Source organism: Stegostoma tigrinum, chromosome 14 (assembly GCF_030684315.1).
Source record: "Stegostoma tigrinum isolate sSteTig4 chromosome 14, sSteTig4.hap1, whole genome shotgun sequence".
NCBI classification, from domain to species: Eukaryota; Metazoa; Chordata; class Chondrichthyes; order Orectolobiformes; family Stegostomatidae; genus Stegostoma; species Stegostoma tigrinum.
The window spans coordinates 27,223,327-27,247,683 of record NC_081367.1 but is presented as its reverse complement, the minus strand read 5'-3'; the positions used below and the strand labels follow the sequence as shown (position 1 = coordinate 27,247,683).

The following is a 24,357-nucleotide window of genomic DNA, read 5'->3' as shown; positions in this document are numbered from 1 at the left end:
TCTGTGAAGCGGTCACCCAGTGTACACTTTGTTTCCCCAATGTAGAGGTGACCACATTGTAAGGAAGGAATGCAGTAAGACTAGGTTCTGGGAAGTGCAGGTGAAGTGTTGCTTCACCTGGAAGGTATGTTTGGGCCTTTGGATACTGGGAAGGGAGGAGGTAAATGGGCACATGTTATAACTTTGCTGGTTGCAGGAGAAGGTCCCGTGGGACCTTGGGGAGGTGTTGGGAGTGAAGGAAGAGTCGGTGTCCTGGATGGTCCCTGTGGAAGGTGGTCATGGGAGGGAATGGGAATATGTGTCTGGTGGTGGCTTCCCACTGGAGGTGGCAGAAGTGGCATCTGATGGTAGGTAAAGACAAGGGGGAACTCTATTGCTGTTGCGGGAGGGAAAAGAGGGAGTGAGGGTGGAATTCTGGGAGATGAGTCAAACACATTTATGTTACTCTGTTTCTTTTAACCAGCTATTCTTCTATCCATGTTACCCATGCACCATGGACATTTATTTTCCACAACAACCTTTGATGTGGCACTTTATCAATGCACATTTATTTCTAACCTTTGAGGGCTCCTGACCTCTCAGTTAAGCTATCCTACTTCTCAAAATAAGTGGCAACTTTAAATCTTCCCTTGAAGTGTTAAAAAGCCACACCATGATTTTGATATCCCAGTAGTGAAAATTGGATTTGTTTGAAGGTAGATACACATTACCATGTGCAGCTCTCTCTGTAGATCACAATTGAGCAAAAAATGACCTGCCACTTCCCATCCACTGGTTAAAAACAGTGGGGGGTGGACTTCTGGAGCTTTTGGAAAGTGTGCAGGCAGGATGACTGCAATCAGGGCTCTGGTACCATGTTGGCTTAACTGGAGACTCTCTTTCTCTTTGTGAAAGTTCAGGTCATTGTCTCTGTCTGTCTAGGAATCACAAATAGAAGTCATTTGACTTTCTGATCCATTTTGATTGGGCACGGTGCCAATTATTGTATACTGCTTTATATTGAAAATATACAGTGCCAACTAAGTATCTTTATTATGTGTTGTAACCATTATTCTTAAGCTATAGGAAATTGGCATTCCAATTGCAATATTCGGCCGCAGCCACAGCTCCCTTGTTCTATCAACTGCTCCGAAGTGTTCAATCCAACCAATATCTGGCGTCATTCGTTACATCTGGCTTGATAATATCATGATGTGAACAAGTCTAAAGAGAGTTCCACATTTCTAAGCACGGTTGCCAACACCCCTAACTTTCCAGATCTATTGGCCATACTGAATTCTCAGCGTGCTTCCTTAGCTGCTGACTCCTGCCTCAGGCTAATGTGTAATCGCTGCCCTCTGCTTTATTTTCATATCTGTCCTTTCTAGTAATCTTGACTGTCCCACATTAGCCGCAGAACACATCACCCCCATACCAGCACCCACTCCCATCTCCCCCGATAACAGACTCCCAGTGCCGCTTTGGCCATTGATACTCTTCTATCTTATTGGTTGTTTTCCACTCTTTGGTTAGGGCAGGTTACTGAGAAAAGGGAACTGCCTCACCATCAGTTTTTCTTGTCTTCACTATAAGTTAATATACTTCTGTCTTCCCTTTCCCACTACTGATCAGAAGATAATTTTTATTAGATTAATTTCTGGGCAAAGTTTCACCACTAGTAAGTTACTTAATTAATAATTAATTTTTTTTCACTACTTTAGAAGACTGTTTTAACCTGTCGCATACTTCAGTGCTCCAATTTAGTTTATTTCACCCAGTTGGCTTGATTCACTTTAATGCCTCTTTTACCACATATCATGGCATTTCCTCAGGGTGGTGCGTGAACTAAAAATTTATCACGTCTGCAACTGCCGGTTTCATTCGCGAGTGATTTAATTTAAAAATAACTAGCGGCAAGCTTTAACGTATGTAAAAATAATAGAATGTGTACAATGTTTAAATGCAGATAAAGGTGAAAGAAACTCATAAAGATGAAAACCAGTTCAATCCTTTAAGATAGAGTTGCGAGCCCATTATCTTGCAGTTGAAATGTTGATCATCTGGAATGAAGGGTTGAAGTTGAAGAATTGTGTTCAGCATCAGCAATAGATTCTGTGTTGAAGAACAATTTAAAGACTTAGTTGTCAAAGGTTAGTTTGAAGAGTACAAGCGAGCTGTCAAATCCATTTACCAAGCTGTGCTGACTACTTATGTCACAAAAACATCAGATCTGAAATAAATCAATATTTCAGCAGAGTTCTGGAAGATAACAAATACAGGGGCTCTTTTACTTTTTGTACATTTAATACACAATTAAATATTCTGCTACTGCCTTCCAGCTGACTATTCTACAGATTCTTTCCTGTCATTTTGCTGCTCAAGTGGGCTCAGTAGTTAGCGCATCTTCGGGGACGGGGTGAGGTTGCTTTTCCTTACTGGTTCTGCCAGTATACCATATTCATAAAGCCATATTGTGAGAAAAGAGGAAGAAGAACTTCTAAAAAAACATAAATTTTAATCTAAATATATTTGAATGCTCCCTTCCTATATTAGGCAACCATCTTTAATGTAAGATTAGTAGGAAATCTCCTTAAATTCATAGCAGTGGTAATTTCAGTGCCATCTCTGTAGGCAAACACTGCAACAATACACCTCTGGAGGAATGACAAAACATCTTTGGATACCAATTTACACATTTTTGCTTGAAGTTACAGTCCAGTTTATCCTGTAGTGACAGTGAATGCTATTCATTTTACTGTTATTATTACAGCCAATATGTCTACAACAGTAAATGTGTCTGTTCACAATCATTTTTCTTTGCTTGCTAAAGTATATATTGCTGCCAGAGATTTTGATTGAACACAGAGTGTAGACAGTGTTACAGCCTAAGGAAAAGTTGCAACAATCCCAGAGATCAATGGCAGTGAACTGGAACAAATTGTAAACAACAAAGAAATATTGCACAGTATGTTGAAATTCTAATCATTTTAATTGTATGAATTATTCTTTTCCTGGGGTATGAATCCTAAACCCTATGAAATATATAACTTCAACAATAATGTGAGAAATGTTATTTTAACTGCTGAAGTACTGCTCGTAGCATTTAATGTTCCAAGTGTCTGCAGTGCTTGCTTATTCATTGAACTAATATTTTAGAAAGATTGAATAATGCATTAATAATTCAGTTTTCACATTGCTAATTAATTTAATTGGTAGAACTATGCCAAATGTGCATAAATTCATTGTTTAATAAATAGGAGATAGTAATTTTGCTTTGATTCGATTTCACAAAGACAAATTTGAGGTTTAATGTTAAAGGTTTGGTTTAGCAGCAAAGTGACAGCAAAGAATCTGTGGAATAGTCAGCTGGAAGGCAGTAGCAGAATATTTAATTGTGTATTAAATGTACAAAAAGTAAAAGAGCTCCTGTCTTTGTTATCTTTCAGAACTCTGCTGAAATATTGATTTATTTCAGATCTTATGTTTTTGTCACATAAGTAGTCAGCACAGTACATGAATTTGACAGCTCACTTGTACTCTTCAACCTAACCTTTGACAACTAAGTCTGTAAATTATTCTTCAACTAACCTTTGACAACTAAGTCTTTAAATTAATAAACCCAGAGAAATACATTTCAGTTCCACATTCTCAGTGGGGAAAAGAGGCATAAGAGCACATGCAGAGCTGTTGGTGTCACATGTCAGGGTGGATAAGATTGAGTGATGGAATATTTTGCATGCAATACTAAGAGTGTTAGATCATAAGCCTTGGTTGAGGTGGGTGCTGCAACATGAGCAAAGTGAGTGGGACGTTGTAGCTGCATGGTTATCACTGCTGCCCACTGCGCCAGGGACTGCCTTGGGTGACTGTCTGAGTGGAGTTTCCACATTCTCCCATGTCTGTGTGGGTTTCCTCTAGGTGCTCCAGGTGGATTGGCCATGCTAATTTGTCCCATGATGTCGAGGCATGTGCACACTAGGTGGATTAGGCATGATAAATATGGAGTTACAGGGAGAGGGTACCCTGGATGGGATGCTCTTCAGAGAGTCAGTGCAGATTTAATGGTCCAAATGGCCTCTTTCTGCACTGTAAGGATTCTGTGGTTCTAAGAGTGGTTGCAGAGAAAAACCATTTATGAAACTTGAAAAAAATTGACACTTAGTCACAATGTGACAAGATTCAGACCCATCTACCTATAACCCACCTAATCTACATATCCCTAAACATTATGGGCAATATAGGATGGCCAATCCACGTAGCCTGCACATCTTTGGACTGTGGGAGGAAACTGGAACACCTGCAGGAAACTCATGTGGACACGGGGAGAATGTGCAAACTCTACACGGACAGTTGCCCAAGGTTGCAATCAAACCCCTGGCACTGTGAGGCAGCAGTGCTAATTTTTATATTATTATAAGTTATGTTATTGAACAAGATAGATCCCAGACAAAATGCTGGCTTCAAATTCATAATTTGTTTCTTTTTGGTTTTAACAACATGGTCTCTAATTAAACATAAGCACCATTGTTATAGGTCTAATTTCAAAAAATAAACAACAAGTAATTTGATACCTAAAAGAGATAAAAATGAAATGGAACAAACTGAACTAATACAGAGTATGTATGTTTAAACATTTTGAAACATACAGTAAAAGCATAATGCCATTAATCCTCAAAACACTCTGAAATGGCCTATCAAACTACTGTGTTCAATATCAATTATAGTGGGCAACACATCCTAGTATTGTCAGTAACATCCACATCCCTTGGAAAAATAAACCGACTGCAAATCTAACAATGCAGGAACTATAACAAGCTTATGGTCCTATGAGAGTACGGTAACTTTCATTCATTCATTCAGTGTAGGGACACTGGAGACAATATTTGCAAAATGAACACTAGGACAGATAATGTTAGTGTCCTGTAGGAGTATGTGAACATGTGTCAACAATAGTTAACTACGGTTCTCCTGAAATCTGTGACGCAGTTTGATGATGCTTTTTATTCTGTTGTATTTCATTTAATTTCAAATTGATGAAACAAACCAGCCTGCTCCCAAATACCAATTTACTTGAATATTTGTGAGGGTTATGATGGAAGCCATGTTTAATGTTTTTAAGAGTTTGGATTTCAATCTCATGGCATATCGGTATTAATCTAATTTTATGAAGGGGTTTAAAAAGTAATTAGGTTTTTCTAGAGCCATAACTTTAAAATCAGTATATGTCAAGGAGCAGCTAACTATGAGGTGTCCTGAAGTGTTAGTCGAGGTTTGTTTATATTGTGTGTGTTTACAATACATTAGGGATCACATTAAGCCATTAGCTATAGCAGTATCTAGATGAGCAGGTCGCTTTTCAAAGTTTAGGTCAATATCTTTCGGGCTCAGCTCAAAGGAGAGCTTACTGGGTTCGGATGCAAGCACAGTTGCTCCCTTAAATGAGATTGTTCAGGACAGTTAAGGAAGTAAGTTACCCCAGTAAAAGATTTTCGTTTGTGAAACTTCCAGAATGTTTGTTGTTTGGTTAGAAAACTGCATTCTGGAGTCTGACTTGTCCAGTAGTAATATCAACTGGAATCATAACAGGGTTGATCTGTTGTATCTGCTGAGTAATTAACAGTTGGTTACCTGCGTTGCTTTTTACAGATAGAAGTGATGGAGGTTGCGCTGGATCAATTCGGCTCAGCGAATGAAAGAAAAATTGCCATCATTGATAAAAATCGAGATCTGTATATTGCTTCGGTGCGTAGATTTGGGAAAGAACAAAAAATCATCAAAATTGGTAGGTAATAATTATCATTTAAAATTGAACTAATCCTAAACTTGCATCCTTCTCTAGTTCCTCTCCTTTCTCCTGGCGTGTATTCCCAAGATCATCTTGCTGTTAAGACCCTCCTCCTGTTCTTGCAACCGTATTTCCATTAAACCGCTGGCTGTCAACTTCACTTTCTCTCTTCCTTATTAGCTAGTATTATTGTCAGTTTTCTTTCTTCTGATATTGTTCCTCTCTTTAAATCTGCTACAATCACTCCCTTTCTTGAAAGGATCAAGCCTTAACCCCTCTAATCTTGCAATGTACTGACCAATCTTCAACCTCCCTTTACTCTTCAAAGTCTATAAATGTGTTGTGCCTAAATTCATCTTCTTTCATGAAACTTTGTGTGTGAATTCTTTCAGTCATGTTTCTGCTCCCACTACTGCATTGAAATATTTTTAATCAAAGTCACAAATGATATCTACGCTGACAGTAGCAGGTTTAAACTGTTCCTCCTTATCCTTCTCAATTTGCCAGATGTGCTTGACAAAGAAACTCTGCTGCAACACCTCTCCACCTCATCTGGCTTGTTGGTGAATTAAAATTTAATCTGCTTGAACATGCTGTCTGCAGCCCATGAGAAGAATTAATGGGGCACAGCGAGTCATACTTATGTTTACTACTGCACCTTGGAAAAAACAGAGTTGGCAACCCTATATGACATAGCTTGTGCATACTAACATACATGCTTGAATCATCAAAATAAACAAACTAAAATTAAATACTGCTTTTTGAAAAAGAAATGAACACTGTTTCAATAAGGTATTTTTATTTTATTTCAGGTACAATGGTGCACTCTATAGCTTGGAACGACAAGATCAATATATTATGTGGAATGCAGAATATGCATTTTGTAGTTTGGTATTATCCTAACACAATCTATGTGGACAAGGAACTTTTATCCAAGACAGTTTACGAAAAAGATGCAAGGTAAATGTGAAATTTCTGATAATTTAAATTTAAATTTAAATCTCTGTTAAATTCAAAGGATGTTTTGTTTTCTACATATTTTAAACGGAACTGGCAAATGTTATGCTAATCCATACCAATCTTAACTCACAAATTTTACCAAGAGAAATTTAAGAAGTGATTTTATTTCGAAGATAATATATTGAGGAAATATTGAGCTAAAAATTTCTGTAATATTATAGAAAATTTTCTGACATGTTTGTTTGCAATTTATGTGACATTTTCCTGTCTGTTATTTGAGTATACATTGTTATGATCCCCATTGAGGTTAAAAGCTTTTAAAAGATATTTGAATTTCAAGTGACTGACTAGGAAAATCACGTAATGAGATTTCAAGTTTTAAGTTGAACAATCTAAAAGCAACATTGACCAAACACTATTTCTGTAGGCAACTTGTGATCTAAACTGTGAAAAAGTTTCACCATTTTACTTTTGATATCACCTTAACATTTCCCTCCTTGGTTACATATTTCTCCATCCCTTAAGTGGACAATACTAAAGCTCCATTTAGCTGCCTTTTTATTTATTATTTTCTCTAAGGGTATCCTGGGGATCCCTCCCTCTTGCTAAAGAGAGACAAATGTTTCACCCTTATTTAAATTCTCATAAACCTATTTTTAAATGTGCATCATTGGATCAAGCCTTAATCCCTCTGATCTTGCAATATACTGACCAATCTTCAATCTCACATTCTGCATTGTGAATACAAAATTGACTGCCTTGATCTCTCTGCTGTTGTCTGCCTGGTCTTATCCGTCTATCTGTCGGTCTGCCTGTCTGCCTGTCTCTCTCTCAGTGACACACTGACTGACTCTCTCATAAGATATAGGAGGAGAAATAAGCCATTCATCTCATCGAATGCGCTGCAGCAATCAATCATGGCTGATATGTTTCTCAACCACAGTTTCCTGCCTTCTTTCTGTAACCCCTGATCCCCTTACTAATCAAGAACCTGCCTATCGCTGTCTTAAAGACACACAGACTTGGCCTCCACAGCCCTCTGTGGCAATGAATTCCACAAATACATCACCATCTGACTGAAGAAATTCCTCCTCATCTCAGTTCTAAAAGCTCATCCCTCCACTCTAAGGCTGTGCCCTCATGTCCTAGTCTCTCCTACTAGTGGAAAGACACTAAGACACTTTCCAATCCACTCTATCCAGGGCTCTCAGAACTCTGTAAGTTTCAATGGGATCCCATTCATCCTCTTAAACTCCATCAAGTACGGACTCAGAGCCCTCAGTCATTTCTCATATCATCCCTGAAATCATTATTTTCTACCTCCTCTGGGCTCTCTCCAGGGCCAGCACATATTCCTTAGATATGGGATTCAAAACTGTTCATAATATTCCAGATACAGTCTGATCAGAGTCTTATACAGCCTTAGCATCTCTGCTGTTGAATTCTAGCCCTCTTGAAATGAATGTTAACGTTCCATATACCTTCCTAATTGCCATTTGAATATGCATGTTAACCTTAAAAGAGAATCCTGAAATGGTACTCTCAAGATCGTTTGTCCTTCAGATTTCCAAAGTCTTTTCCATTTAGAAAATAGACAGTGCCTCGATTCTTCCTATCAAAGTACATAACATAACACTTTCCCACATTATAGTCCGCCTGCCATTCCTTTTCCCACTCCCCTTGTCCGTCCAAGTCCTTCTGCAGCTTCTCCGCTTCTTCAACACAACCTGTCTCTCCACCTACTTTATTTTATCTGCAAATTCAGCAACATTGCCCTCAATTCCTTTGCCCAAATCATTAATGTATAACATGAACAGATGTGGTCCTAACACTGACCCATGGGGAACTCCTCTAATCACCAGCTGCCACCTGGAAAAGACCTCTTTATCCCCACTCTCTGCCTTCTGCCAGTCACCCAGTGCTCTATCCATGTCTGTACCTGGACCCTAACACAGTGGGCTCTTATCTTATTTGGCAGTCTCCTTGCGGCACCTTGTCAAAAGTCTTCTGAAAATCCAAATCCGTCCTCTTCAAAGAATTCTAAATATTTGTCAGCCATGATCTTTCCTTGATGAAGCTGTGCTTACTCAGCCAATTTTACTATGCATTTCCAACTACTATACAATACCATCCTTAACTCTAAATTCTTACCAATGACTGAGGTCAGGGAAACTGGCTCATAATTTCCCACCTTCTGCCTCCTTTCCTTCTTAAACAGGGTTGTTACATTAGCGATTTTCACAATTATGGATTGAGGAAAATTAGCCATATTGATCATCCAACACAGTCCAAAGCCCTTGGTAAATGGGCGATTAAGAGTCAACCACAGTGTATCTAGAGTCACAGGCTAGACTAGGTAATTTAGCAGATTTCCTTCCCTAAAGGGAATTAGTAAAACACAACAATCAGCTGTGGTTACACGCTGACCACATCAGACTATTTTTTTATTCTAGATTTCCAATGGAGGATTACTGGACATCACTCCTGTGCTTTCTTGGAATTAACTTTAACTTGATGTCTGGCTTCTGTCTTGGATGCTATGAGACTGTGCTTTCTTTGGGAATAATATCCACAGATGCTAGGAAATGGTTCTTCATCAGATGGCATATACACATTCTATTGTGGACCTTTTGTGGGATGTAGGTCGATGTCCATGTTTTCACCATACGGTGAAGATAAATTTATAATATGTTTCTGGAACCAAAGAAATAGCCTAGAAACTGTTTGCAATACCTAATGCACTGTATCTGGACTCAAGTGGCAGGAGTTGCAACAATGAGATGTAATTGTATGGATACAATATTTAAATGGGGGTATGGGGGTCAGTTAGCTCCCTTGGCTGGCCAGCTGGTTTGCAATGAAGAGGGATGCCAACAACATGGGTTCAATTCTTGATCCAGCTGAGATTTCTATGAAAGACTATCCTTCTGAACCTCTTCCCTCACCTGAGGCACGGGTGACCCTCAGGTTAAACCACTGTTAGTTGTTTCTGTTTCTCTCTCTCTCTCTCTCTCTGTCTCTGTCTCTATCTGTCCAATGAGTGAGCAGTCCTAAGGTCCAGTAGGACTATGACGACTTTTATTCAAATCCAAACATTCAATTGCCTATCTGTACTTCGTGTTCAGTTTCAGGACTGGCTACATGGATGAATTATTGTCAAGATCATCCTGCACAGAATCTCTCTACCTACTAGTTCTTTATGTATTTTCTCAATGACTGCTTTTGCTTCTGGCTTAGTAGCATGTAGCTCATGAGCATGACGTTATCTGGCGGGAATTACCACCGGTTCTATTTCTACCTTTCTGCAATTTCTTTGTATTTACTTACCGTGACCAATACGCTAGCCATTGACTAGTCTGGAGAGATGGATTTCACTGCTGCTTTTGAGATTGCCCAGGTAAGCAAGTGTCCCTGCCAAGTATCCATTCTCTCCCTTCATAATTAGCCAATGATGAGTTTCCTCTAGAGGGCAACAACATCCAGCATCTCACTTATGATATCAATCCTAAACTTGCTACCTCATTGTTTGGATAAACCTAAAAACATACAGGACCATCACATTTCCTACCTTCAATAATTGGACCTCTTCTGTTCAATTCTATTTGATATCCTCACCTCAATGTCTTTACGTGCACAAGTTCCCTTGTGGTGGCCAATGGTTTTAAAAAATTCATATGTGGGATTGTGGGTGTTGCTGGTTGGCCAGCATTTATTGCCCATCCCTAATTGCCCTTAAGAAGGCTGTGGTGAGCTGCTTTCTTGAACCACTGCAGTCCACCTGCAGTAGGTTCTCAGAAATATTTGAAATTGGGTACTTGAATACACCTTGTCTTGACAGGAGAAATAAATGCAAGCATTACTGGTGCTGTCGATTTGGGGATTCATACCAGACTGGATCTCCAAAGCTGTATCCTGGACCACATATACAGGCCTCATTTCATATATCTCCCCAGTTTACTTCATAGAAATCTGAATTATCCTAAGGGAACAGTAGCACCACCCTGGCTACATTTTGTTGTAGGAGATAGAGATTGGACCAAAATATTTCTTGCTCCTTTAGCAGTTTTCCCTTCTCCTGAGTGATCCTACCAACTTCAGATTTTCCTGGTTGATACATAATAGGGTGATACTGGTACTAGGTAATTACTGTTTTTCTCCTCTTTTCCTTTTGTCCATCTTCCCAACACTCTTTCTACTACTTCAGCTGGAGACCAGCCTTCCTTACTTATTTTACGCAAAACCTGTATATACTTATTTATCAAAATTTGATAAGTGATACTTTGGTTTCCCCACTCCTTTTTCTGGTATGTCATGACTGAAGCTTAATTCAATTTAATATTTCTATCCCACTGTAAACCTACCCCTTCCATTTTGCCCTATAATTATTCTTAATCCCTGTGGAAAAGGTACCTATCACATTTTATCCTATGGCCATTCATTAATTCACCTAGTTTATCCCGAGAACAATACTAACCTTCGTGTTCACTCAAGGAACCACAATCCTGGCACTGCACAGACTTCAGTTACTTTACCTCCACACTTAATACCTGGTTTGGATCCTCAAATCAGCTTGCCAGACCCCGGTCCTAAATGCCAATCTCCTTATCTAATGGATGGTAAAGCAAGCATACTCACCTGTCATCTGATGTAAGAATTCAAAAAATGTATTGTGCCTGGAGGGTTCTCCTGATTACGTCTATTATTTCCAAAAAAACAAGACCACTCTCAGGTTTTCATGAGTCAGGGAATCAAAGCTTTTCCTTAAGCAGAAACAAGCAAGAAGATATTAGTTATCCAAAGAACTTATCATTAATGCAGCTTAGGTACATACTTTAAGTTACCAATTTCATACAGGCCCATATTATCTCAACCTTCAGCTTTGGATCTGTCAGTTTCCATGGTGTCTCAACTGTCTTGCCTGGCCTACAGTTTTCCATAACTCTTTTATCTGTATAGCAATAAATAATATGCTTAGGTAGGTTGTTATCATTACAATTGCGGAAGTACCATTCCAAAAATTGCCCTTGTTCGGGTATTCTGACACACCAGGAAGAAATCAAGCATGTCTATAGCACTTATTTCAAGACTATTGTGCACTTAATACCTAGTATGTTGGAAGATCATTGTGCTTGTTGGAAGTCAGTCATCTCAGCTGAAAGATATGTTTGCAGGAGTTCCCCAGCATAGTGCCCTAACTCCAAACATCTTCGGCTGCTTCCCACCATCATAATGGCAGAAGTTGGCAGATGATTGCACAATGTTCAGCACCACTTGTGATTCAAAAGAACAAAAAGAACAAAAGAGAATTACAGCGCAGGAACAGGTCCTTCAGCCCTCCAAGCCTGTGCCAATCATCATGTCCCGACCAAACTAAAAAACAAACCTTCTGCCCTTATTCGGTCAGTATCCCTCTATTCCTCCCCAATTCATGTAACCATCCAGATGCTTCCACCACCCCCGCTGGCAGTGCATTCCAGGCTCCTAACACTCTCTGCATGAAAAACCTCCCTCACATATCTCCCTTAAACTTTTACCCTCTCACCTCGAACCTGTGCCTCCTTGTCATTGAAACTTCAACTCTGGGAAAAGGCCTCTGACTGTCCACCCTATCTATACCTCTCATAATTTTGTAGACCTCTATCAGGTTTCCTCTCAGCCACTGTATTTCCAGGGAAAACAATCCTAGTCTTTGTAACCTTTCCTCATAGCCAATGCCGTTGAGACCAGGCAACATCCTGGTGAACCTTCTTTGCACGCTCTCCAAAGCTTCCACGTCCTTCTGGTAATTTAGTGACCAAAACTGTACACAATACAGCAAATGTGGCCTAACAAGAATTTTATATAGCTGCAACATGGTTTACCAACTGTTGTACTCCACACCCTGGCTGATGAATGCAAGCATGCCATATGCCTTCTTGATCACTTTGGTCACCTGTGATGCCACTTTTAGGGAACTGTGAACCTTCATGCTCAGATCCATCTGTATGTTAATGTTCCTAAGGGTTCTGCCATTTAAACTATCATTCACACCTAAATTTGATCCTCCAAAATGCACCACCTTGCATTTGTCTGGATTAAATTCCAGTTGCCTTTTCTGTGCCTAAGTTGCCAATCTATCCTGTTGTATCCTTTCACAATTGTTGGCAGTATCAGCAACTCCACCAATCTTCGTATAATCTGCAAACTTACTAATCAGATCACCCATATTTTCTCCAGATCATTTATATATACTACAAACAATAGAGGACCTAAGGTTGATCCCTGTGGAATACCACTTGTTACTGGTCTCCATCCTGAAAAAAAAACCCTTCCACCACTCAGATACTGAAGCAGTCCATGTTCAAATGGCACAAAATCTGGACAATATCTAGGCTTGGGCTGACAAGTGGCAAGTAGCATTTGCACCATACAAATGCCAAGCAATGATCATCTCCAATAAGAGACAAACTAACGACCACCCCTTGACAATCAATGGTGTTGCCATCATTGATTTCCCATTGACCAGAAACTTAACTGGACTTGCCACATAATTACAGTGGCTACAAGAGTACATCAGAGGTAACAATATGCAGCGAGTAACTCACCTCCAGACTCTCCAAAGCCTGTGCACCATCTACAAAACACAGGTCAGGAATGTGATGGAATACTCCCCAGTTGGCTGCAGGTCTATTCAAAAAGCATTTACTACCCAGAACAAAGCAGCTCACTTGACTGCTGCCGCATCCACAAGCACTACTCCATCCACCACCATTGGTCAGAAGCAGCAGTATGTGTTATCTACAAATGCACTGCTGAAATTCACCAAAGATCCTTAGACAGCTACTTCCAAACCAACCGCCATTTTCATCGAGCAGGACAACGTCAGCAGATACATGGGAACATCATCACATACAAGTTCCCATTCAAGCCACTCACCATCTGACTTTATTCAAGATGGCAGCTTATCCCCACTTTGTCAAAGGCAATTAGGGATAGGCAATAAATGCTGGTCAACCACCAATGCCTAAATCTCACAGCTGAATTTAAAAAATCGCTGATAATATTAATCTCTTTGTCCCTACTTCAGGTATGCATATCACATACCATCTATCCAGTAGAACAACCTGGTATCTTTAACAATCAAGTGATCCAGCCTGTTGTCAGATGGATTCAGGACAGTTTGCATAACCCTCATTGCTCCATTTTACCCTAATTTAAAATGACAGTTCCAGAACTTAACAAGTTCATATATTCAAACTTCATATTTGTATGACGTTTGTATACTAAAAATTAGCTTACTATAATTGAACATTACCTCTTTAGGTATTTTATGCTATTGATAATTTGTTTTGTTTAACAGTGAATTTGGTAAAAGTCCTCAGATTGTGAACTATGTGGGAAACCAGATTACAGTCAGAAGAGCTGATGGCTCACTGATATATACAAGTATATCACCATATCCAGCCATTCTGCATGAATATGTCAGTGCCTCACGCTGGGATGATGCTGTTCGCCTGTGTCGCTTTGTTAAGGTATTTTAAAAAATGTTGTGATGTGAGTTGTTTTGTGGAACATTTATTCATTGTAAGAAATAAATATTAATTTCAGTTTATGCGAAAGTACCATTTTATTAACAGGGAGATGCGTCATTCAAATAATGTTATATTATAAACCATAGTAATCAAAATCCACCTAAAAGCAAATGGCATGTGGATACAAAATCAATATCTTAAAGTTTTTCTCTGAAATCTTTGGTTACTACATAATATGGAAATCATAACTTTCAATTCTCAGTTAAAGGCACATCCACCGGACTATTACTGTTGAAATTTGTAATTTGTAAGAAAATTAAGAACTCCATAAAAAGTCATATAATGAAGGTAACTTCTGACTTCATCATGAGAAAAGTTGTGTATAAAGTAAATGAATGTTTAGGATAGCAAATGAATGGGGTGGCAGGGTGCCAGTTGGGTGGTGAAAGTGGTTAGATTGCCTAATGGGTGGATTGCCTAATGGGTGACTAGGAACAGGTGGCAAATAAGCAAGGACCATAGTGTGCCTAATGGATAGAATAATGTGTGTGAAAGGTATAAATACTGGGTGGGTGCAGGGGATTGGCTGTCCAATGGGTTCGGCTGGTAGGTAGCAGATACGTGGCTAAGGGCTTAAGGCGGATCAGGGTGTTGTGGGTCTATTTATGGGATCAAGTTCAGGGAAAATTGGGAGTTGTCTTGGGGTTAATGAAGGGTTGGTATTGTGTCCTTGGGTTGTTGAGGTGGGAAGGAATCAGGAGACAGGTAGGTGATTTGGGGGTTGAGATCAGGTGTCCATTAGGTTTCAGAGGAGGATGCTGGGGAGTGGATTGACAGAGGTGCTATTTTATAGCTGGCCAGAAGATAAATCATAATTGAATTCATCTTGCTCTTCATGGCTAAATACTAAAGTGAGTGAGTCACATCCCTATGTTGTGTGCTGTGCGAATACAACTTTCAGACAGAAATCTGTAAAATAACAAAAGGAAGAAACAAGCAAGTTCATCATTTTCAGACTGCACAGAAGCCATTACATCAGCAGGATTCAAAATGAATATGTATTTGGTAATGAAAATGTATTACATTCTTTTTATTTTGTGAACTTGGATTTTAAAGTTAAGGTTTTTGGTTTTCAGTGCTTTGAAGATCTGATTTGTTTTTCGTAGGAACAAGGTTAAAAAAAGTAATTTGAAACAGTAAGCCAAAGACAATTATTCCAAGAAATCACGTAACATAAGTTAAATGATTCAACAAGCTACCTGGTTAGATAATTGGTGCTCTTTTGATCTACAGCATTACAGATAGACAGTGGCCGTGAGTAGATGGAGTTCATAAGAAATTATCCATACCCGCAGAAGCACATTTTAATTTTGAAAATCTTCAAGCTATCAAAGCTGAATGAAGTCTTGAACTGCTTTAACAATCTCTAAGTAGTCAAAGTTAAAGAAAAAGCAATGTGTTCAGCTGTCTGTGTGTCTTGGAAAGAGTGAAAGAATCACATTTAATGAAAGTACAGAGTGTCACAGAAAGGAAATGCCTACAATCTCATCAGTTGACTAAGAATTTTAAAGTGAAGATGAGAGTGATGCTTCACTGATGTTTGTCTGTAAAGGATTTTGCTAGGGGAAAAGGTTCAATCATTCTTTTTGCTGTTTCTGATAAGATCTTTCCAAATTGTCTGTTTGACCTATAATATTTCTTTCATAAAATAAACTTACTTTCTTTTGATAAAAGTACATTGACAACCACATGTGAATATATTCAGTCACTGACCCACCACAGTAACCAAATTACAAAACTAAAATTAATGGTTTACCAAGCCAAATTTCACTCAGGAATATGAATTCTCCAGTATTACCACAAATTGGAATCTTAACATTTAATGCATTTAACAAGCTATGTGTCCATTAGGATATTTGGTTATTAATCGTAAGGCTCTGAAATTCCAAAATCATGCAAGAGTGGAACATGCGTGGATCACCAACAGGTGCAAATTTAAGTGATACATTGTTGCATCAGGATTCCACCCTGAACAGTGTGTCCAAAAAATTGCAGGAAATTCATTAGCCAATTTACATTTATCATGGAGATATACCTGGGGGAGTTCACATTTACTACAGGAATATTGCTCAATACAACCTCATAAGGCTTCACCCGACCTTGCAACTTGGGTTTCAATGACGCTTAGGACCAGAGTGATGAATAATATTTACTTACATAAAAAAGACAGAATTAGGCTATCAGGTCTTGAGCCTTCTTTGATATTCAGTTAGATAATAACTCGACTTTTACGTCAACTTAACTTTTGCATTCTATCCTCACATTTCTTCAGTTCCCTTCAAAGCCCAGAAATCCACCAATCTTAGTCTTGAATATATTCATCAAATTACAATCTATATTCCTCTGAGATAGAGAAGACCTTAGATTCACAATCTTACAGTGAAGGAAGTTCTCCACAGCTTATATCTAAATGGAGGATTTCTCCTCCTTCAGGATCAGCAAAGCCACACAGTTTTTCTTCAGTGATATCTTTAGTGATGATTAGATATCTGTGCCCCTCAACAGGGACAGCAATGGGGCAACCCAAGATCTGCTGCAGGATCAGGTCAACGCCAAAGATATGCTATTTTTGATGGGCAAGCACATGACCCTGTGTATAAAGTTCAAAATAGGGCCTGCAGCCTTTGCTTTTGACAGTCAGAAGTTACACTGTACAGATAGAGTTGCATCATAACATTTGAGACACTAAAAATTAAAATAAAGTTGAAGATTTGTTGCAGGAGAAGTAATAGTAAAGAATACATTGCTTGAACTTGGAATCAAAGCTTGCCTGGAAATAAAACAAGAAGTTGATTAGATGATAAATTTTGTTCTGGACAACTAAAACATGGACATGAGAAATTACATAGAACATAGAAAAGTACAGCACAGTACAGGCCCTTTGGCCCACGATGTTGTGCCGTGGAATAATCCTAATCCAAAAATAAAATAACCTAACCTACATTCCCCTCAATTCACTGCTGTCCATGTGCACGTCCAGCAGTCGCTTAAATGTCACTAATGACTCTGCTTCCACGATTACCACTGGTAAACTATTCTATGCGCTCACAACTCTCTGGGAGAAGAATCTCGCTCTGACGTCTCCTCTATACCTTCCTCCTAACACCTTAAAACTGTGACCTCTCGTGGCACTCAATCCTGCCCTGGGGAAAAGTCTCTGGCTATTGACTCTATGCATGCCTCCCATTACCTTGTACACCTCGATCAGGTCACCTCTCTTCCTCCTTCTCCCCAGAGAGAAAAGTCCGAGCTCAGTCAACCTCTCCTCGTAAGACAAGCCCTCCAGTTCAGGCAGCATCCTGGTAAACCTCCTTTGCACCCTCTCCAAAGCCTCCACATATTTCCTATAATAGGGCGACCAGAACTGGACACAATATTCCAAGTGTGGTCTCACCAGGGTTTTGTAGAGCTGCAGCATAACCTCGCGGCTCTTAAACTCGATTCCCCTGTTAATGAAAGCCAAAACACCATATGCTTTCTTAACAACCTTATCCACTTGGGTGGCAACTTTGAGGGAGCTATGCACTTGAACACCAAGAACCCGCTGTTCCTCCACACTGCCGAGAATTCTGCCTTTAATCCTATATTCAGCATTTAAGTGCGACCTTCCAAAATGCATCACCTCACATTTATCCAGGTTGAACTCCATCTGCCATTTCTCAGCCCAGTTCTGCATACTGTCAATGTCTCGCTGAAGCCTGCAATAGCCCTCGATACTATCAACGGCACCTCCAACCTTTGTGTCATCAGCAAACATACTAACCCACCCCTCAACCTCCTCATCCAAGTCATTTAAAAAAGCTACAAAGAACAGAGGCCCAAGAACAGAACCCTGCATGACACCACTCAGCCCTGACCTCCAGGCAGAATACTTACCATCTACAACCTCTCTCTGTCTCCTGTCAGCCAACCAATTCTGAATCCAGACAGCAAAATCACCCTGTATCCCATACCTCCTGACTTTATGAATGAGCCTGCCGTGGGGAACCTTATCAAGTGCCTTGCAGAAGTCCATGTACACCACATCCACTGCTCGAACCTCATCAACCTGTCTCGTGACACCCTCAAAGAACTCAGTAAGATTTGTGAGGCATGACCTGCCCCTCATAAAGCCGTGCTGACTCCCTTTAATCACGCTATGCTTTTCCAAATAGTCATAAATCCTATCCCTCAGAATTCTTTCCAAAACCTTGCTGACCACAGACGTAAGACTGACTGGTCTGTAATTTCCAGGGATTTCCCTATTGCCTTTCTTGAAAAGAGGAACAACATTTGCCTTCCTCAAATCTTCCGGTGCGACTCCCGTGGAGAGTGAGGAAGCAACGATCTTCACTAGCAGCTTAGCAGCCTACTTTCTCGCTTCCCGGAGCAACCTAGGATAAATCTGGGGACTTATCAATCTTAATGTTCCCTAAAATTTCCAGCACATCAACTTCCTCAATCTCGATCTGTTCAAGCCTGTTTTCCTGCTCCTCAAAGGTCTCATTCACAACAAAGTCCCTTCCCTTAGTGAAAACCGAAGCAAAAAACTCATTTAGGGCTTCCCCTATCTGCTCAGACTCCACGCACAAGTTCCCTGCGCTATCCCTGATCGGCCCTACCTTCTCCCTGATCATTCTCTTATTCCTGACCTTACATTAGAGAAGGTTGGCACAAAAGTACATGATTTTTTAAATGTACTTTGCAAACATACAGAATGAAAAAGGAATGACAGACAAACAAATATTTGCTTCATCCTGCTGTACTTCTAGGTAAGTTGAATTTTGAAATTAAATGAATATGTTACAAAAAGGTGGAATGTAGGGAGACAACAAGAGACATAAGAGTTGAAAATAAAAGGAGTTGCATGGAGAAACAGAAGACTAAAGGGCGAGATAACAAGGTGTAGAGCTGGATGAACACAGCAAGCCAAGCAGCATCAGAGGAGCAAGAAGGCTGGCGTTTCGGGTCTAGACCCTTCTTCAGAGGGTCTAGGCCAGAAACATCAGCTTTCCTGCTGTTCTGATGCTGCTAGGCCTGCTGTGTTCATCCAGCTGTACACCATGTTATTCTCAGATTCTCCAGCATCTGCAGTTCCAACTATCGCTCAGATGTGGTTCAGGTTTGAGAGAGAAAGTAGATAAAGAAATGAGAGAAAGGTATGTTTGCCTACGTGTGAAGTAACCTTTTAGGTCCCTCTCACTCACATAACACTTCACCAGTTTGGCATATCTTTCCATCCGAACGCAACAGAATTGAGGATTTAAGCCCACTTAGTTTGCACTGTGTGTTATGTCTGTTTTCATTGGACATGACAGACAATTTCTGTGACTTTCACAAAGCTTGAATTAGCAGTGGCTAGATTACATGGCTAATGTGCAATTGTGGATTTTAACCAAAATGTGAAACATTTAATGTTTTTCATCATTTTTGAATCAATGCAAGGTTTTTGTTCTTGTCAATACTTCCTAACAAACTCAGACCAACAATTAATGTAGATTTGATACTTCAGTGACATTAGCATCTTCTCATTTTTTGTTATTTGGTTAAAATTTTCTTCAGTGCTTGAAGTTTGAATTTATGTGTTCTTAATTATTTGTTTACAAATGATTCACTCATTCACAAGATTTGGGTATCACTGGAAAGGCCATCATTTATTGCCTGCCCCAAATTGCTTTTAAGAGGATGGTGTATGTTGTAAGTATTCCACAGAACAGTTACGTTGGGAGTTCTAAGCTTTTGACCCAGTAATGATAAAGGAATAGCAAAATATTTCCAAACAAGGTTTAAAAGTCAAAGGAGACCATTGTACCATGTTGGGGAAGCATGCATGTTGCTCCCATGCACCTTGGAGATGATAATTAACCTGAAACTGTCAACACCCTGGAACATTACTGCAAGTCCCTTTGTTATTTTAGGATTGCTGAAAAACAAGCTCGGTTGTTCTCCATTACAGTTGCAATAATAATAGGCAAATCATACTAAATTGTCCCACATTAGAACTGAGAGTTCACAGGACAGTTGGTGTGGGAAGTGGAAGAATGTGATTTAGGTAATACCCTTTTCATTTAGGACAACAACAGCTTGGACCATATTGTGGCATAAATCCCCAATTGAGTGTCCACAGCCATAACAATTTACCATGTGTCAAGTATTGTAGTATTGATCTAATGATAATAATTGTTTGACCTGTTTTCATTCTATTCATAAGCATATCTTTGTTCAACATTAATGTAGTTAGATTTCAAGTTTCTATAATTCAAGGCTGCCTATAACAGAATAAGTAGAATAAAATAACTACAGCATGAACAGAGTATTTGACTGTTCCTTATTAGGAGCAGGACAGTATTGGTATTGTTCTCCTCATGATGCTTTTGACATTTAAAATAAATGCTAAGATGTACAAGTAAAAACTACTGAAGCACAATGCTAATTACAAATTTGCATGCATCTATGCTCTCCCTTACCTAACTGCTTCATATGCTGCATCAGTTGTTCAATGTGTAAACACTTCCCTGATCTACAGTTTTTTTCAAAGCTTTCTCATTACAACTTGTATACCTAATTTACTTGTTTACAGTTATTGCAACTTTCTTTCATTAAACTAGTTCTTTCAATTTTGCTTTTCTTTCTGCCATTTAGACAACAACACCCGATGAGGTGAGTTTGCTTATGTCTGAAAGTAGATTTACTTTGCCTTGTTTCATGTTGTTCATGACGACGCTGCATTGTGATATTTGTTTTCTTTTTATTTTCTTTTATTTATATCAAAGCAGCTTTTCAAATGATGCAACTTCCCAGGTTTCTATAATTATTTTTAAAGGCCTCATTTACTGAGATCTAACTCCACAAAATTCAGAACTAGTTTTTATATATTAACTTTTTATCCTAACTTTGAATATACATGCATGGTTTACAAGTTACAAACTAAATTACTCTATGGTACATTGCGCATATAATTGGACCAATAAAGTCCTGTGGCAGCTTTTGGAGCCAACATGTCAACATTTGTAATTCTTTGGAGTTCTTTTCATCCCCACACCCCAAATATCTCAAAGCTACATTCTGAGCAATGATTATTTGGGAGGGTAATATAAATTGTAAATTATTAATTGAAATCAGGCAATCTTAATTCCAGCTGTATGTATTGGTGCATTCTCCGTTAAATAATCACGAGATTGCCGAAAAAAACAATATTTTAAACTCCTGAAGGAGCAGTAGATATTTTGTGCAGAGTTGGTATTTACTTTAATGGACATAACTGCTGGCTAAGTTTAAATTTGTGAAACTATCAGAAATTAGGCATTGTTTTAAATTTTGATGTGGGATATTCAACATATTTCCACACAATTCCAAGCAACGTTTTTAAAGCTCGATACCACAGAACACAAGAAAAATATAAGTTTACCCTTGTAAACAATAGAAAGCTGTTGACCATCTGAAATATTCAGCAATATCAGTGTTTGCATGATTTTGTTAGATAATGGTCTGAAATGATAATTGAATGTGGTTACCATGCACCTGGAATTAATTACAAAGCGGTAATCTAATTTAGTAATGTACGTGAAACCATAAACCAGAGAGAATGTTTGGGAAGTCATCTGAACCATAACATTAGTTTTGCAGCTTTAAAGTCATTTCCAGATATCAATATATTTTATAATGTCTATACATTATGATGTTTGGTTTTTTAATGGATTTTCTGCTGGCAATACCAATAATTGTTAATATGAATGATTAGAGTCTGATCATTAAGAAGCTAATTATTGCAACTTATCAGGGAATTATCTGTTGTTGATTAATGTTGGGTTTTGATGTTCTTTGACTGAATACTAGCAAATGACTACAGGGTTCCTAAAAATTTATGAGAGTCATGTTTTCTTCTCAGTGCTCTTGTACAGGTGCGAATAATTTTGGGTGATCACGCAACGCAGAAAATACCAAACACACAACCTACTTTACACTTCAAAGTCAATTCACAAAGAAATTAATGAGAAAGAAGATTGGACTGCTGAAAATCATGAGCCTTTATTTTGCATTCCCTCCTAAGATATAATTCAAACCCATTGATGTTATTTTGGAGATGTCTTTCTATAACGTTTCCAAATTTTCATCTTTATGCATGATCCCTAGGTGTAGAGTTTCAACAATTTATTCAGCCAGAAAGGGCACCACACTTGACAAAATTATTTTCCCCTGTCAAATCCAGAGCTCAGGTTTTTAGTATGGACTTCTTGATATGTTTGGGCACCTTGGCATGCTTACCTTGCAGTATCTCAGCAATACTAGGGCTGTTTGTTATCAGGTGGTTTGGTGGTCATCCTTGTCAGTAGACAAGTAGGGCCTGCTTAATAGTGTAAATTTACCTCTAGAGGCTGTACGGTGAAGTTTATTGTATACCACAATGATTTCCTCAGATTTCCCATCAAAATTACAGGCATCATCCTATGTATGTCTTAGGACTTCACTTTACATTTCAAAACTACAACCTAAAACAGCCTGATTCTCTTGATGCCCTACAGAAAGCCCCTTGAAGTTGGTAAATGTGTGTACAGCACATTGGGAAGCACTGAGCCAGTGTTTCAGTCCGTTACTACCCCATGTATGTCAGATACCAGTTAAAGACACCTAATTCGTGCTCCCAAGAAAGCTTATCTGCTTTTTGCAAGACTGTGGAACCATTACAATGAAAATTGAACAGGTTTTACTGAGGGCATGTGCTCCACCTAATTGGATAAACTCTCAAGTGTTGAAGAAGAATGTCTTCCACTGCCTGCTTAATGGGTATTAAATGTGGGCTTTTAAGTTCAGCTCTTTCTTGTTACAATAAACGTGTATGCTGAACTAGCTAATTACGTTCCGATGAAGTCATACACTGGGAAGACCACAACTAAACAAATGTATTTTGGTTTGTTTACTTTCTACACTATGTAAGTAACTCACAAATATTGCAATCCTTTTATGGCCTTCTCTTCACCCAAATAAAATCTGATGATAGCTAATAAGGAGAAATGCACAAACTGTTAACATAATTTTACTTTTTGTAACAACAGTATACGTTTTTGCAGTTCTATCCACTCTAAAATTGGACACTAATAATTTCAAACGATAGAATGCAGACAGAATAATAGACCCCCATCTGACAGAGACGCCAGCGTAATGAGTTTTATATCCCTGTTAATTATGTTTTATTTTGGTTTGTTTATTTGACCAAAATGTCAGCCTCAACTATATTTCTTGGATGTAGCTAATAGATCTGTAGTAAAACTAGATTATTTTTAATGGAGATAGGATCAGTGGTTGCTGAGAAAATTAGTTAACTGACAGAATAACTCCAGTAATCATTTAGTCCTTACAGCTGTTGAAAGCTTAATGTAGCTGGTTTTCTGAGAGTGGCTTTGTACATTGACTCCTTCATAATAATGCAAAATAATATTTTTTTAAAAAAATCTTTGTGAGGAAATATTTCACTGAAAATCTGCCACAATTCAAGACAGTAATATTTAACCACTAAAGCTACAACTGTGCAGAAGATTTTGAAGGGAATTTAATTTGAATTCTGAGGTTAAGTAAGGTTACTGTGACACAAATCAAGTTAAATTAGCTCCTCATTGGACCTGTTTATTTAGAGATTCAAACTGTGGATTGATTTTTTAATATTTGATAAATGTATCATAACGATAGCCAAAATAAGATCACGTAGCCATTTTTTTTACATCCAATTTGCATTAATTTTGAGTGCAGGTAGAGTACACTGGTCTGTGAAAGGAGTCCTGTGAATTTAGTTAGCAGTCCACCTCCATTTTCCAAACAAGAACGGGAAAAGTAAGTGAAAATCCAAATTGAAACAAGCTGCATCTTTTTATTTGTTATATGCAAAAGAAAACAGGGATGAATGTTGTTTCATTTGGTGGCTGATATATGCCAAATCCACACAAGACCAAGGAAACTTGTTAAGTAGGGAGCCACAGGCAGACCTTCAGGTCGGAAGTCCTCTAAATAATCCAAAGACGTTAAAAATAGATGGTCTCTTGATTTGTAATTTATTTGTCATCTCTAGCCAGTTAGGCTTTTGGAAATATT

The 24,357-nt window shown here is 38.7% G+C and overlaps 1 protein-coding gene across 6 annotated transcripts in view; it reads left to right on the top strand.

Annotated features, from left to right (window-relative positions):
* The window catches only part of ift80 (intraflagellar transport 80 homolog (Chlamydomonas)), a 197,562-nt gene that overhangs the window by 149,780 nt on the left and 23,425 nt on the right, over window positions 1-24,357 (top strand). For 5 of the 6 annotated variants that reach the window (XM_059651065.1, XM_059651062.1, XM_059651061.1 and 2 more), the window contains 4 exons: window positions 5,626-5,761; window positions 6,577-6,724; window positions 14,064-14,235; window positions 20,917-20,934. In XM_059651065.1, coding sequence (XP_059507048.1) covers window positions 5,626-5,761; window positions 6,577-6,724; window positions 14,064-14,235; window positions 20,917-20,934 — 474 coding nt within the window. The remainder of the gene's footprint in view (window positions 1-5,625; window positions 5,762-6,576; window positions 6,725-14,063; window positions 14,236-20,916; window positions 20,935-24,357) is intronic. The other variant, XM_059651064.1, reaches the window with a different exon arrangement.